Consider the following 12,426-nt stretch of genomic DNA (forward strand, 5'->3'; position numbering starts at 1 on the left):
TTCACGATTCTTTCCTGCGCTCAGGACAGAGCGAAGACAAGGCTCTTAAAAGGACAGGCGTGACTGGAGGAGGAAAATGTACAGAATGAGAGGGGCTGGCCGACGTCTGATCAATAGCAGTAATTTGGACGTATACATAGGCCTTTTTAATAGGCCCAGGGTTTTTAATAAAAACTTGATTTTAAGGCTTTCTTTTTTGAGACCAACAGAGTGAAAGACTTTTAAAGCAGAAAATCAGCTGCATAAAATATTTTCAGCCTATAGGAAGTGCCTCATTCTTCATTAAACTTGTTTTTTTTGCTTAACCCTAGACACTCTGGCAGCACAGCCTGTATGATCTAACAGGACTCAATAAATAGACCTACAACAGACAAAAGTTTGGCCCCATTCATTACCATCAACTTCCTTTTATAGGAAACATTGTGGGGACTGTTTGCAATTAAAATGATATTATTTTGCTTTAAACAGTGAGCCTAATTGTTGTATGGCATCGGAAACGGTCCTAATTTTTCATCATTATAAGCTTCATGGATCCGTGGCCTACATTTCCCATCATACCAACGTCCTGAGCGGAAGTGTCGTCTCAATGCCATCTATAAAGCCGCTTCCCAAGCAGCTGACAGCCCAAAGCGAAGCGGGGTGAACCTGCTGTGGCGGTGGGGCGCGCGCAGAGCACAGACTTCTCCAGTGGGGATTTTTTTTTTATTTACTGAAGTCCGTCCCTCTGTTGTTCCTTGTCACGGCGCACGGAGGAGCGCACGGTCCCCTGCTGCACCCAGACCATGCACGGCAGTCTCCCAACGCAACTACTTCTGTGTTCGTTTAAATGTCCTTAGAATGGATGCGGTCAAATGGCTGAAGTTAACCCGACGGTGCTTTCTTTTGGATGACACGAGGAAATGCTGGCTCTGGGGCAGCGGTAAAACAGTATTAACTAACGGTGCTGGCGCAAGGTGGAGATAACGGAATTACCTGTGTGACCGAACAACTGTGAGTGAGACGCCATTCATTCTATAAGATCGAAACTCAGACTGAAGGAACTCCACACTTAAGCCTCCAATAGGTAGACCTCTGCATGAATTAGGCATAAAACACCCGACTATATGCATGTATTTCATTTCACCTCAATCCAAATGTGACCCGCAGCACTTAATAGCCGAGGTTATATCCTTAAGTTTGACACATTTCCACGAAACGCACCGCTTCCTTTCTTGCACATTATTTAGCTGGTTCATGAAAAAGTCACAACAGTCGCAACATGAGGCGATGAGTCCCACATGTAACCTTAGAGCTGTCTGTATAGAGCCTTTATTACTGCTGACATAAAGTTTTACGCAGCGTCTGGCACTGGGCGCATGTTGGCTAGTACTTTTCTTTTTCATATAACCTTAGAGTTTCCTGTATAGAGCCTTTATTACTGCTCATATCCACTTTTACGCAGCGTTTGGCACAGGGCGCACGTTGGCTAGTCCTTTTCTTTTTCATATAACCTTAGAGTTTCCTGTATAGAGCCTTTATTTCTGCTGATATAAAGTTTTACGCAGCGTCTGGCACAGGTCGCATGTTGGCTAGTACTTTTCTTTTTCATGTAACCTTAGAGCTGCCTGTATAGAGCCTTTATTACTGCTGATATACACTTTTACGCAGCGTTTGGCACAGGGCGCACGTTGGCTAGTCCTTTTCTTTTTCATATAACCTTAGAGTTTCCTGCATAGAGCCTTTATTACTGCTGACATCAACTTTTACGCATCGTATGGCACAGGGCGCACGTTGGCTAGTCCTTTCTCTTTTCATGTAACCTTAGAGCTGCCCGTATAGAGCCTTTATTACCACTGGCACACACTTTTACGCACCGTATGGCATTGGTCTCACCAACGTGTAACCATAGAGCTGCCTGTATAGAGCCTTTACTACTCCAGACATAAACTTTTACGCAGCGTCTGGCACAGTGCGCACGTTGGCCAGTCCTTTTCTTTTGGTGGAGTGACTTGAAACTCCACTGCATGATATCTGCTCCAGGATAACAGTTGCACTGGAAGCATGCGCCCTTCACGGTGAAGATAAGCCTGCCTTGTATCTGACAGTGTTTTTGGATCAAACATGCATGGCTGCTATAAATACATGCTTTTTACTATCTGAGCTATTCTTGGGCATCATGATGTGGAGACAGCTGTGGTGATTACATTTTTTATCTTGCTGTTTCCATGCGTCTGTCTTCCTCCCCAGACCTCTGGACGTTGTTGTGGACTGTGTTGCTATTTAATGCGATGGGCTGTATCCAGAGTATCAGGTGTAAGCCCAAAAGTTTCCGAGACAGTATCATCGTCCTGGAGGTGAACACTTCAATCGATTCCAACCCCACCAGCATCGACGAGTCCTCTAGTGTGGTCCTGCGCTACCGGACACCGCACTTCAGAGCCTGTGCGCGCGTCTTGGTGCCTCCTGTGCCGGGAAAAGAAACATGGACCATTGGCTGGATTCAAGCGTGCAATCACATGGAGTTCTACAACACGTATGGGAACAAAGGAATGTGAGTAACATCATTTAAAGGCTACAGTAGAATAAATGTATGTGCAAAGTGAAGTTAAAAGGCATAAGACTTAACGTAGTAACATGTTATCTGTGTAATCCCTCAGTCATCCAGCTCTGATCCATAGAAACATATAACATCTGTCAACTGGACAAGAAGTCACTCCACAGATTTTATATTTTTCTTTTACTGCAGGCGACATATTAAACATTTTACCATAACTGTGCACCTCTCTACTATTCGCTTTGGTGAAGTTTATCATTTTCGTCTTGGTTGGACATGGTGATATAGCATGAGGTATAGTCTATAAGTTTGCCTAATGTACACGTCCCATATTAACGATTATCCAGCGCAAATACATTACAATAACTTTATTTTCTCCAGTGAATGTTATATCTGCCATTATGAATTCCACCAAAATTTATATGGAAGAAATTTGGTTATGTTTGAATGGAATAAGCTTCATGTTTTAAAAGCCAGCACTACTTTGCAAATTGCTACTTGTCTGGTCTGATGTAAAACTAGAATTTATATTTAACACAAGTCTTATCCCACCAAACTAACTAATATCCAGAAAATATATGACCACCTATATGTTTTGGTATGTTTTAGTTAATTGCAGATGTCAGTCTTGTGTTATAAGTTACTTTTCTAATTAAAACATTCATGTGCAGATACATTTTTTCAGTATATTCCTTCACATTCATTCAAAGTCTACAGTTGTGCGCAGAATTCAAGGACAAGCTCTCCCTTCTCCCCTGATAATAAACAGACAAAACATTTAGGAGAAGCTCACGGCCTCTTGACCATTTACGCTGAAATCATGTAGTTTTCACTTCTCCTGCAAAAACAAGAGCTTCAAAGTTCAAAATCTGTGAAATAACTTGCAGACTAAATTGAAGTTTGGCTGTGTGCTCTGCCTGTTCCATTGGTTTGATGCCTGCAGCTTGACAACACTTCAAAGTGAACTGAGTGTGGGACAATGTGATGAAATAATGATTTTTGACCTTTTGGCAGTCAGCACTTGTCGATAGTGTGTGATTTTTGGCCCCGGCTGTTATTACAATAGACAAACAAACAAGTCCAGTGCGTGTGGGGATACTACTTTGTTGAAATGTTACGACAATAAGAGCTCGTATCACGCAGCCGACCACAGACGTACATATACCCAAAATATGCTTTATCTATGTAGCAGCAGTGGGACAGAGCTGTAAGTCTAAGATTAGTCACCCCACCACGCCCCACACCCCGTCGTGGCCCTATGTGTTTGCATGTGGGCCTCAGAAAGGTCAAGAGACTGTCATTCTCAAGACCCTTCCAGCAAAACATGATCACTGGCAGAAGAGATAAATAAAGCATTATATAAAGCAGAAATACCTTCAAAGATCATTATGCTTGATATACTATAATGATTCATTTTTTGCTACGTTCTTCCCAGCTTATGTAGCCACACAGGTCAGATATTATCTTAGATATTATCATTGTATATCACTGTCACTGAATGCTCTTCTTCTGAGGTGGTAAAAACAAGTAGAGTTGGCTGTAATTGGACAGAACAGCCGAGGATGGGCAGGATTCCTCAGATGGTTTCAAATTCTTGATAAAAATTCTGGACACATTCGATGTGTCTCACTGTCTCTGTGGTGTAAAGGCAGCAGACAGAGGTGGGCTTTTGGCAGTATTTATAAATAAGTCATAAATAAGCAAGCGATGCACTAAGCATCTGACTAAAGTAACATCGCCCTGCAGAGGAAGTGAAAATGAGAAGTGCTGAATGAGGTGGATTACAAAACAAACTGTGTTTTTGTATAAGAATAATATGATTTAAATTTACATAAAATTGATTCAAAGCTTTTGATAGATATAAAAGAATGACACAGAAAAGATGACATCATATATTTGTGCAGTAACATGACTTTTTGTTGTGTACGGGGCTGCAGTGATGCTCTGGTCACTGGTGGATGGGGATTTCAAACATGATCCACATCTGTTGCAAAGACAAACAAAAAACAAAGCAATGCATAAACTGTCCACTGTGCAGTGGGAGAACAGAGGCTTCTTTTCTTGTGATGGTATTGTTATTCAAGTGTCTTTAAAACATGTAATACATAATAAAATTATACCATCCTCATATTATTCCAAATGACCCATAACTTCTGTTATTGAAACTACTGTAACTTTTGGATTTAAATTATCAAATCAAACAAATGTAAGTGCGTGGGCACATTTCAATCAGATTAGGTTTGCAGCTAGGGTAATTGAAAATCCAAATGCTGTAATCAGGGATTATATGGTCAAATCTCTTCGCATTTGGTCAGTCTGTTCCATTTCCCAATTTGCTTTTGTTGCAGACATGGACTATGAGACTGTGGTATTATTTGCATTTTGCCTCCTACTGCTGTATAACGTCTGATGATTGTTTGATAAATGTTTATTGAGCTTTGCTTTGACAGATGAAAAGATCTGAAAGTTCCACTTGCATCAGGTCACATTTTCTAGTTATGATTGTATCGACGCTAACACAGTTTATGAGTCAAACAGTTGGCTAGCAAGGCACTTTTTAATGCGTGAATCATTTCATGTCTCTTTGGGCTATGACAAAACTCAAAACCAAACAGTGAAGACACAAACATAAAGTGAGACGTATCTTGACTTCCTTTAAATGACAGGGGTGCAACTGCCTGTGTCAGTTTCACCCTGAAAACAGCTAAAGATTTGACAGGAATATTCTTGTTGAAAGATGAGTTTGAAAATAAAATTATGCATTCAGGTTTGTTTTTTATGAAAATGATGGAAAGGGTTTGTGTAAACTATGCTGCTGTTTGATGTGTGAATTAATATTTAGCATTGGGGGTTGTGCTACTGACAAAGGCATCAGTCCATGGGATTATGTGATTTTGCACAGTAATGTGTGTGTTGGCGTGTGCACAGCAGTGCACTCACGGTCATGCCTGACATGCTAATCTGAGCCTCTGGCGGAGCACATCCACACAAGCAGAAAGTCATGTGCTGCTGATAATACTGTTATCTGTGTGTAGTCTTCATCCTCACCTTCACAGACCCAAAGGTAGAATGTCTGCTGTGGGATCACAGTTGATCTGTGGACACTGCAGAGGGTCAGAGTCGTTCACAAGATTGTGAAGAGTGGGCTTGGATTAAGCTGTGAATTCTCTTTTTATCACTTACTGCACATATTATATTTTTTTTTTGCAGCAATTGAATCTGCATGGGTTTACCTAAAACATTAATTATAAAAAATCTAACTTTATACATTTCATTTCCAGGTCAAGTTGGGAGCTTCCTGATGTGCGTGATGGAAAAATCCAAGCCATCAGTGACTCAGATGGCGTCAACTACCCCTGGTATGGAAACACCACCGAGACATGCACCGTTGTGGGTCCCACCAAAAAGGACAGTAAATTCACAATTAGCATGAATGACAATTTCTACCCCAGTGTGACTTGGGGAGTACCCGTCAGCGACAGCAATGTGCCTCAGCTCAGCAGTATCCACAGAGACCAGAGCTTCACCACATGGCTCGTGGCCATCAACCAGGCCACGGGCGAGACTCTGGTCCTGCAGACCATTCGCTGGAGGATGCGTCTTCATATTCACGTAGACCCAGAGAAACCCCTGGGACAAAGGGCTCTTCTCAAAGAACCTATAGCCCAGGAACAGCCTCAAATTCTGGGCAAGAATGAGCCCATTCCATCCAATGCCATGGTCAAACCCAACGCCAACGATGCACAGGTGTTGATGTGGCGGCCAAAGAGCGGTGAACCTGTAGTGGTCATCCCCCCCAAATACTGAGCCGGGCCTTGGATACCAAAATATACAAACATCTCCTCATTGTACTGTGTGAACTGGGATCATTGTGAGCTTTGACAGCTTTAACATTTGAAATATTTCAATTTAAGGAATTTATTTTTCAACAAACTATAGACAAAGCAAAGAAAGAAAAAAGGCTCTGAGTCCGTGTCCAGGTGAAGTTGGTTGTTACTGGAGTCAACAATCATTTTACATTCAGGCTGAACTGGGTCAAACTGTGCTATTTTATATGAAGCTCAAATGAGCTTTTGGTCATAATTGTATTTGGTAGTTTCTGCCAAATATGTGTTTGTGAGTGTGTGTGGGAATATTTATTTGGTACTATATATACAGTATTTGCACAAGCCCTACATATGCGAATACTATTTACAGTATGTATTTATAGGCTGGGAGAGAGTGCATTCAGTTTTGTTTAGTTTGTCCTCGTGTGATAATTGCATTGTTTTTTTTAAGATACATGCAAGACATTCAATCCATGCTGCCTTAAGATGCATTTAGCTTCCCATGGCCACATGTTTAGCCTTATACCAAGTGCAATGCAGTATATTTTTACTCCTTCATCAGATCTCTTCCAGATTGTTGGTGCTGACATGTGGGTGTGAGTTTAGGTTAGAAAAGTCAGGTACATGACAAATGTATTAACACTGTGTGGACATGGAGATGAACGTCCAAGCACAACAGCCGATGGATTCACTTCACTCTTTGCATTTAGTGAGAAAGGAAACTTCTCTTCGTAGTATCACTCCATCTCAGGGCCTTAACGTTTTGTCTCTTGTCATCCTGTCTTTTCTAAATAGTGTATAGCAATATGGTTAGTATATTTATTAGCGATTTATGCATCAGAAAGTATAAATTGCAGGTGTAGTTATCATGTTTGCAGTATATTTCCTTCCTTTGTGTATTGACTTTCACCTCATATGTTTAATGTGGGAGAAAGTAAAGCAGGACAAGCTGAATGCTCAGAGTAGATCTGACCCACGAGTGTGTGCTCGTCCAGTGCAGCAGACGTACACAGCCCACTCTTCTATGGAGGATCACCACAAGGGAATTTAAGACGCTCGTATAAACACTTCAGTTTATTTTATCTTTAGAGAGATGGTGCTTTTGAATGAAATTGTAGCGTTAAAAACATCTTTTCGTATATGACAGATTGTAGAAGTTAAGAAAACATATTTGACCAAGATTCAACTTCCAATTCAGAGTTAAATGAAATAGTGAAGTAGAACAATAGTTATTATAAATGGCATTGTGTTGTCTGAACTAATTAAACGTTGCCCCTTTGAAGGTTGTGTTTCAGTTGACACCACAAAAAATTGAGGTGGTGTTAGGGTTGAGGTGCTGTATAGACATAAATGTAGACTATTAGAAATGATCAATAGGCTGCAGTACTGCTTCCTTCCCTAAATCTGGGACATTGGCACATTGTACGTCATTAAAACCACTGACTTGCTTCACTGCGCACATGCATGTAGTACTTAAGCCCGTGTACTTCCTCTGCTGTGGGCTGAGTCACGGGCGGCGCACAGGGGAAGCTCAGGGTACAGGAGACACTGTGGAGCTGTTGTCATTATAATTAGGTCTGCAGTGGTACACTTCAAGAAGCAGCAGACCCTAGACCGGAGTGAACTGTGCTAGCGCTGAGTCACAGGAGAGAGACTGGGATGCGTAATGGGGTCAAACAGCAAGGTCAGGGGTCACGGCACTGTCTGCAAGAGGAGAGCTCAGTGCGGACAGCTCAATGGTCACACCGGAGACTACGCTGCAAAAAAACATAAATTATGCTTTATTAAATATATAATGTGTGATAGGAAATGGGAAACGCTGGGACAAGTACATTTTGTGTAGGAGAATTGCACATTTTATAAAGCATGCAGTAAGTCAGGTGCCTTTTTTAGGGTCAGTTTCAGCTTAAACAACTTTTGAAATGGCAACTTTTTACCCACTAGTCCTATATTTTCAGTGAATGGACCTCATGTTTGAGTTTTTAAGGCTGTAAAAGAATTATACAACGCAAATACTTCAGCTAAACTTCCCCAGGCAATAATCTTTCTAATATTTGAACGTCATATATTCTCTATTTCTCTCTATATCTTGCAGTACTTTTGCTGCAGTGCGAATACAGCCTGAGATACTTCAGCAGAGTCAAAACTATTGACCTTTTTAACAGCTGGCAGCCATGATGACAGCTAAAATAGACAACATGCATTTGGCCGTGTGAAGTCTCCAGTCGGCCTTTGGGAGAGAGGCCAGAGCTGCTGCTGCTGCTGCTGCTGTGACCAAGGCAGGACTTTGTCTCAGAGGATCCGAGAAGGCTGTGTCCTTGTCATGTAGCTCATCCTCACAAACACTGGCAAAGGGAGAGAAAGAGGGAGAGGGGGGAGAGAAAGAGAGAGGGGGAGAGGTAGAGGGAAAGAGAGAGAGGAGAGAAGGAAAGGGGGGAGAGAGGGGGACCCGCTGGATGGGTATTAGATTGTCACTGCGGACTCCATTGACCGGCCAAGCTGACGGATCCCCTGACGCACCGAAGGCAGACAGCCAGTTTGAGTGTCGGGTTTAAAAAGGGAAACAGAGTCCATACGTCTGCTATTATTCATGTTTGTATTTTTACCAACGGGCTTCCTTTTACCAAGACAGTTGCACAGTTTTTGATAAGCAAATAGTGCCAAAATGGAGCGATGCCAAATCTATGCAGTGGGACCTGCACTGTTTTGTTTCTTGGCTTCTTCCAGAGAGTATGTTACAGTTTGTATTGTTTTAATGTAACTTAAACATGTATGTAAATGTACAGTGCTGTGTAAAAGTCTAGTTTATAGAGTCTTCAAATGTTTCCATCACAGAAGAAATGACCTAAAACTATTTCCCCATCGAGAAGCACTGGCTCAAGGATCAACAACAAAATGCATTGCTGTTCCTTGGCCATTTTTTTTAAACTTACAATTGAGAAAACATGAGTTGAACTGAATCTTTTAGACATTTGCACAGCACTGCGTGACGTGCCAATCAAACAAACAACATCCCTCCTAAACCCATAACATGAGAGTTCTTCGAGGAGCTGCTATTTTGTGATGCACACACTTTCCGTTAATGACTGAACCGATGCCGCCCTCGACAGCTGCCTTTGTACCGGGCCAGACCTCTGCTCCTTTCACTTTTCTTTCTACCGTTCTTCCTTGCGTGTTTATTTTCTGTTCATGTAGATCAAAGAGCCACAGTGTTGTCCTTATATTTGTTTGTTTTATACTGCAGCACTGGAATACTTCAAGGTGTGTGCGATTATTATTATTATTTTTTTTAAAACTTTGACTTTTACTCCAATACTTGAAAAGTGGATTTGTTCTGTTGAATATTTCTAACTGTGAAATGCACAATACTGGGAGGTTTACCCCGAAAAGGAAAATAAAAGTTGTGTTCATTGACCATAAATGCAGTAAATGTATTGAATGTATTTATTTATTTATCTGCAAAATACTTTTCACTGTAAAAAGCTGTGAGTATGATTTATTTTTTTTATTTTTTGTGCAATACATCAGCACATACCAACAGCACAGCATCATGAAGAAACAATTTAGATCAAAATATTTGACTTAATTAGAAGATTATTAACATATTTAGGTTTAATTTTTGGGCTAAAACTCTAATTTGTGGGTAAATAAATGCCTATTACAACTAAAGCTACAACTGCAATTTGTTAAAGGTTAAAAAAAAGAGAAAAAAAAGTCTCATGGCAGCTTTCAGCATATATTTTCGTGAGTGTTAGGCTGTTAGATATTGAAGCTCTGTCTTAAGTGTTACCCTCGGGCGGAAATGAGCACATGACACTGAACATAACGCACAGAGGAAGCGGACGTTGCTTATAGATGCTGTTTATTCAAAGCCACAGAAGAAGTCAAAGGAAACCTCGTGCACTGGCTCTATGCAAGAAAACTGACCTTAGGCGAACACATTTACTCCTTTTTTTCACTTGAATATACCATGAGAGATATTGTTAAAGCAAGAGGTGACATGGACTTCTTATTTTTAACCAAAATAGACCAAAAATAAGATCATATTGCACTTAAAAACATGCATCTCTACTGTGAGTGAGCTTGCATCTCCACAAAAATTACTTCTATTTGCCTCTTGTCTCCATGGAAATGTTGTTTCTTTGGCCATAATATAAAAAAAAAACACACATCTATCTGCACAGAGAGTGTTCCTACACATGGTTTTAGTCATGCAGTGTTGCTTTAATCTAGGGGTGTCAAACACATTTTCACCGAGGGCCACATCAGCAAAATGGCTGCTCTCAAAGGGCCAGATGTAAATAAATCTAACTCATTTTTCAACTTGTTCAGTAACTGTTTCTGTATTTATTACTTATTCAAGTTACAAATATTGCATGTGCATTTGACTAGATGTAAAAATATGGCTGTGTAACTGTGTTTCTCCACCTATCATTCACGCACACACCACTTTCATACTAGGCAATGTGGGTGAAGTGTCTTGCCTAAGGACACAACAACAGAACTTGGTCCAAGCGGGACTCGATCCTCCGACCTTCGGGTTGGGGGACCAACACTCTAACCACTGAGCCACTGTCGCTTTAATCAAACCAAAAGTCATATTTATCTACAATTAATCTATTTACTATTACACTACACCAAAAAGACTAAGTCCTAAGTGCACAGAAACCATTTGTTGGACATATTGTTGGCCCGTGCTGCTTATATATAGCCTGTCTGTATGATTCTATCCTGGTCACATTCTTGTCTCACATTCTCGCTGCTATATTTAAAGTACATGTTATTTCTACAGTCATCCACCTGTCCCAATAATCACTCTGATACTGTATTTCTAGCCCTGGGTATTACTGTTAAAGCTCTTACGCTCCATTGTTACATGGTGTGTCTTTATGATGAGAATTATGTTTTGATTCCAGGGATCGACAGCTCGGGTTATTCTGGCTGCAGAAGCATGACCTCTGTCCAATAATCTTACTCACTGTCGCTTCAGCAGTACTGCGTAGTGTATGAGTGGGTAGATTTGTGTATTCCAGGCAAAAAAAGGATGATAATTTTCCATTGATGACAGTCTTAAAACGCCAAACATGCTCAGATAGACAGCTCGGATTTGGCTAAATTAATCAGTGCTGTTTATAGCATCCCACTGCACCCACAATGTATCACCAGACAGTTTATTTATTTCTTTATTTCTTTATTTATGTGGATCCCATTAGCGGAAAGCAATGCAGTCAGCTTGTCTTCCTGGGTCCATTAAAGTATAAATGATAAAGTATTCATTTTATCCTTACAAATATACATTCATTAGATTTGTAGAAGAATCACAGTTGAATTCAAGTTCATAAACAGCACATTTTCACTTATCTTTAGACACATTTGACATTTTTAAGATGCGAATATCAGCTCTTGAGTTCAACGTTTCATCATTTAAGTCTTCAAATAGTCTCTCATCTAGTGCATGATTTAAATATGTAAATGTAAAAAGCTGCGTAGTGGTGAAGAAACAAAAAAAACAGGACTAGATTTTGTGGAAACATGAGGTGCGTGAAGCATTTGGCAGTTTGTTTCCACCTCATTTATGGAAGTGAATGTCGTGCAAAGTCTTTCTTACTACTACGCTAAAAGTAACACATCTCAGTATTGCCTTACTACCTTCTAAAGTACCTAAGACACAGAGTGAAGTGTTTGAATGCTGTTTTGTCAGTATTTATAATCATGTATAGATAAAATATGCAAATAGGTGATGCAAGTAGAGGGTTAATAGTAGTTTTGATGATTAAAGCGACTTAGGTTAGGTAAATCAAAGCGATCTGCATGTTCAAAACAATTCAAAATGTTCATAAATTCATAGATTAATTTACTGTTTGAGGTCTGGTCTGAGTTCTGCCCAGTTTATAATACACACACACACAAACTGCCTGCTTTCAGAGAGAGACAAAGCTTATTTATGGTGCAGTTTTGCCAAAGAAACAGGGGAAAAAAAAGCACAGTGTTCTCCTGGATGTAAGAGTCAGACCACCAAACGTGAAGAATCTCTCACATTCAAAGTTCAAACCGCACCTGGATGAG

General features: G+C 40.5%; 1 protein-coding gene across 3 annotated transcripts; it reads left to right on the forward strand.

Moving 5' to 3' along the window:
- Positions 1-626: 626 nt before the first annotated feature.
- On the forward strand, positions 627-9,854 carry fam78ab (family with sequence similarity 78 member Ab). Of its 3 annotated transcripts, none has more exons than XM_033989222.2 (3): positions 627-1,063; positions 2,227-2,530; positions 5,815-9,794. In XM_033989222.2, exons 2-3 carry the CDS (start codon positions 2,268-2,270, stop codon positions 6,338-6,340), a joined length of 789 nt encoding a protein of 262 aa, XP_033845113.1. In that variant the 5' UTR covers positions 627-1,063; positions 2,227-2,267; the 3' UTR covers positions 6,341-9,794. The 3 variants fall into 3 exon arrangements, with proteins under 3 accessions (XP_033845113.1, XP_033845114.1, XP_033845112.1); XM_033989223.2 differs by having other exon boundaries at positions 627-990; XM_033989221.2 differs by having other exon boundaries at positions 627-2,530; positions 5,815-9,854.
- The last annotated feature ends 2,572 nt before the right edge of the window (positions 9,855-12,426 follow it).

The sequence above is a fragment of the Periophthalmus magnuspinnatus genome, chromosome 23, assembly GCF_009829125.3.
Source record: "Periophthalmus magnuspinnatus isolate fPerMag1 chromosome 23, fPerMag1.2.pri, whole genome shotgun sequence".
In the NCBI taxonomy this organism is placed as follows: domain Eukaryota; kingdom Metazoa; phylum Chordata; class Actinopteri; order Gobiiformes; family Gobiidae; genus Periophthalmus; species Periophthalmus magnuspinnatus.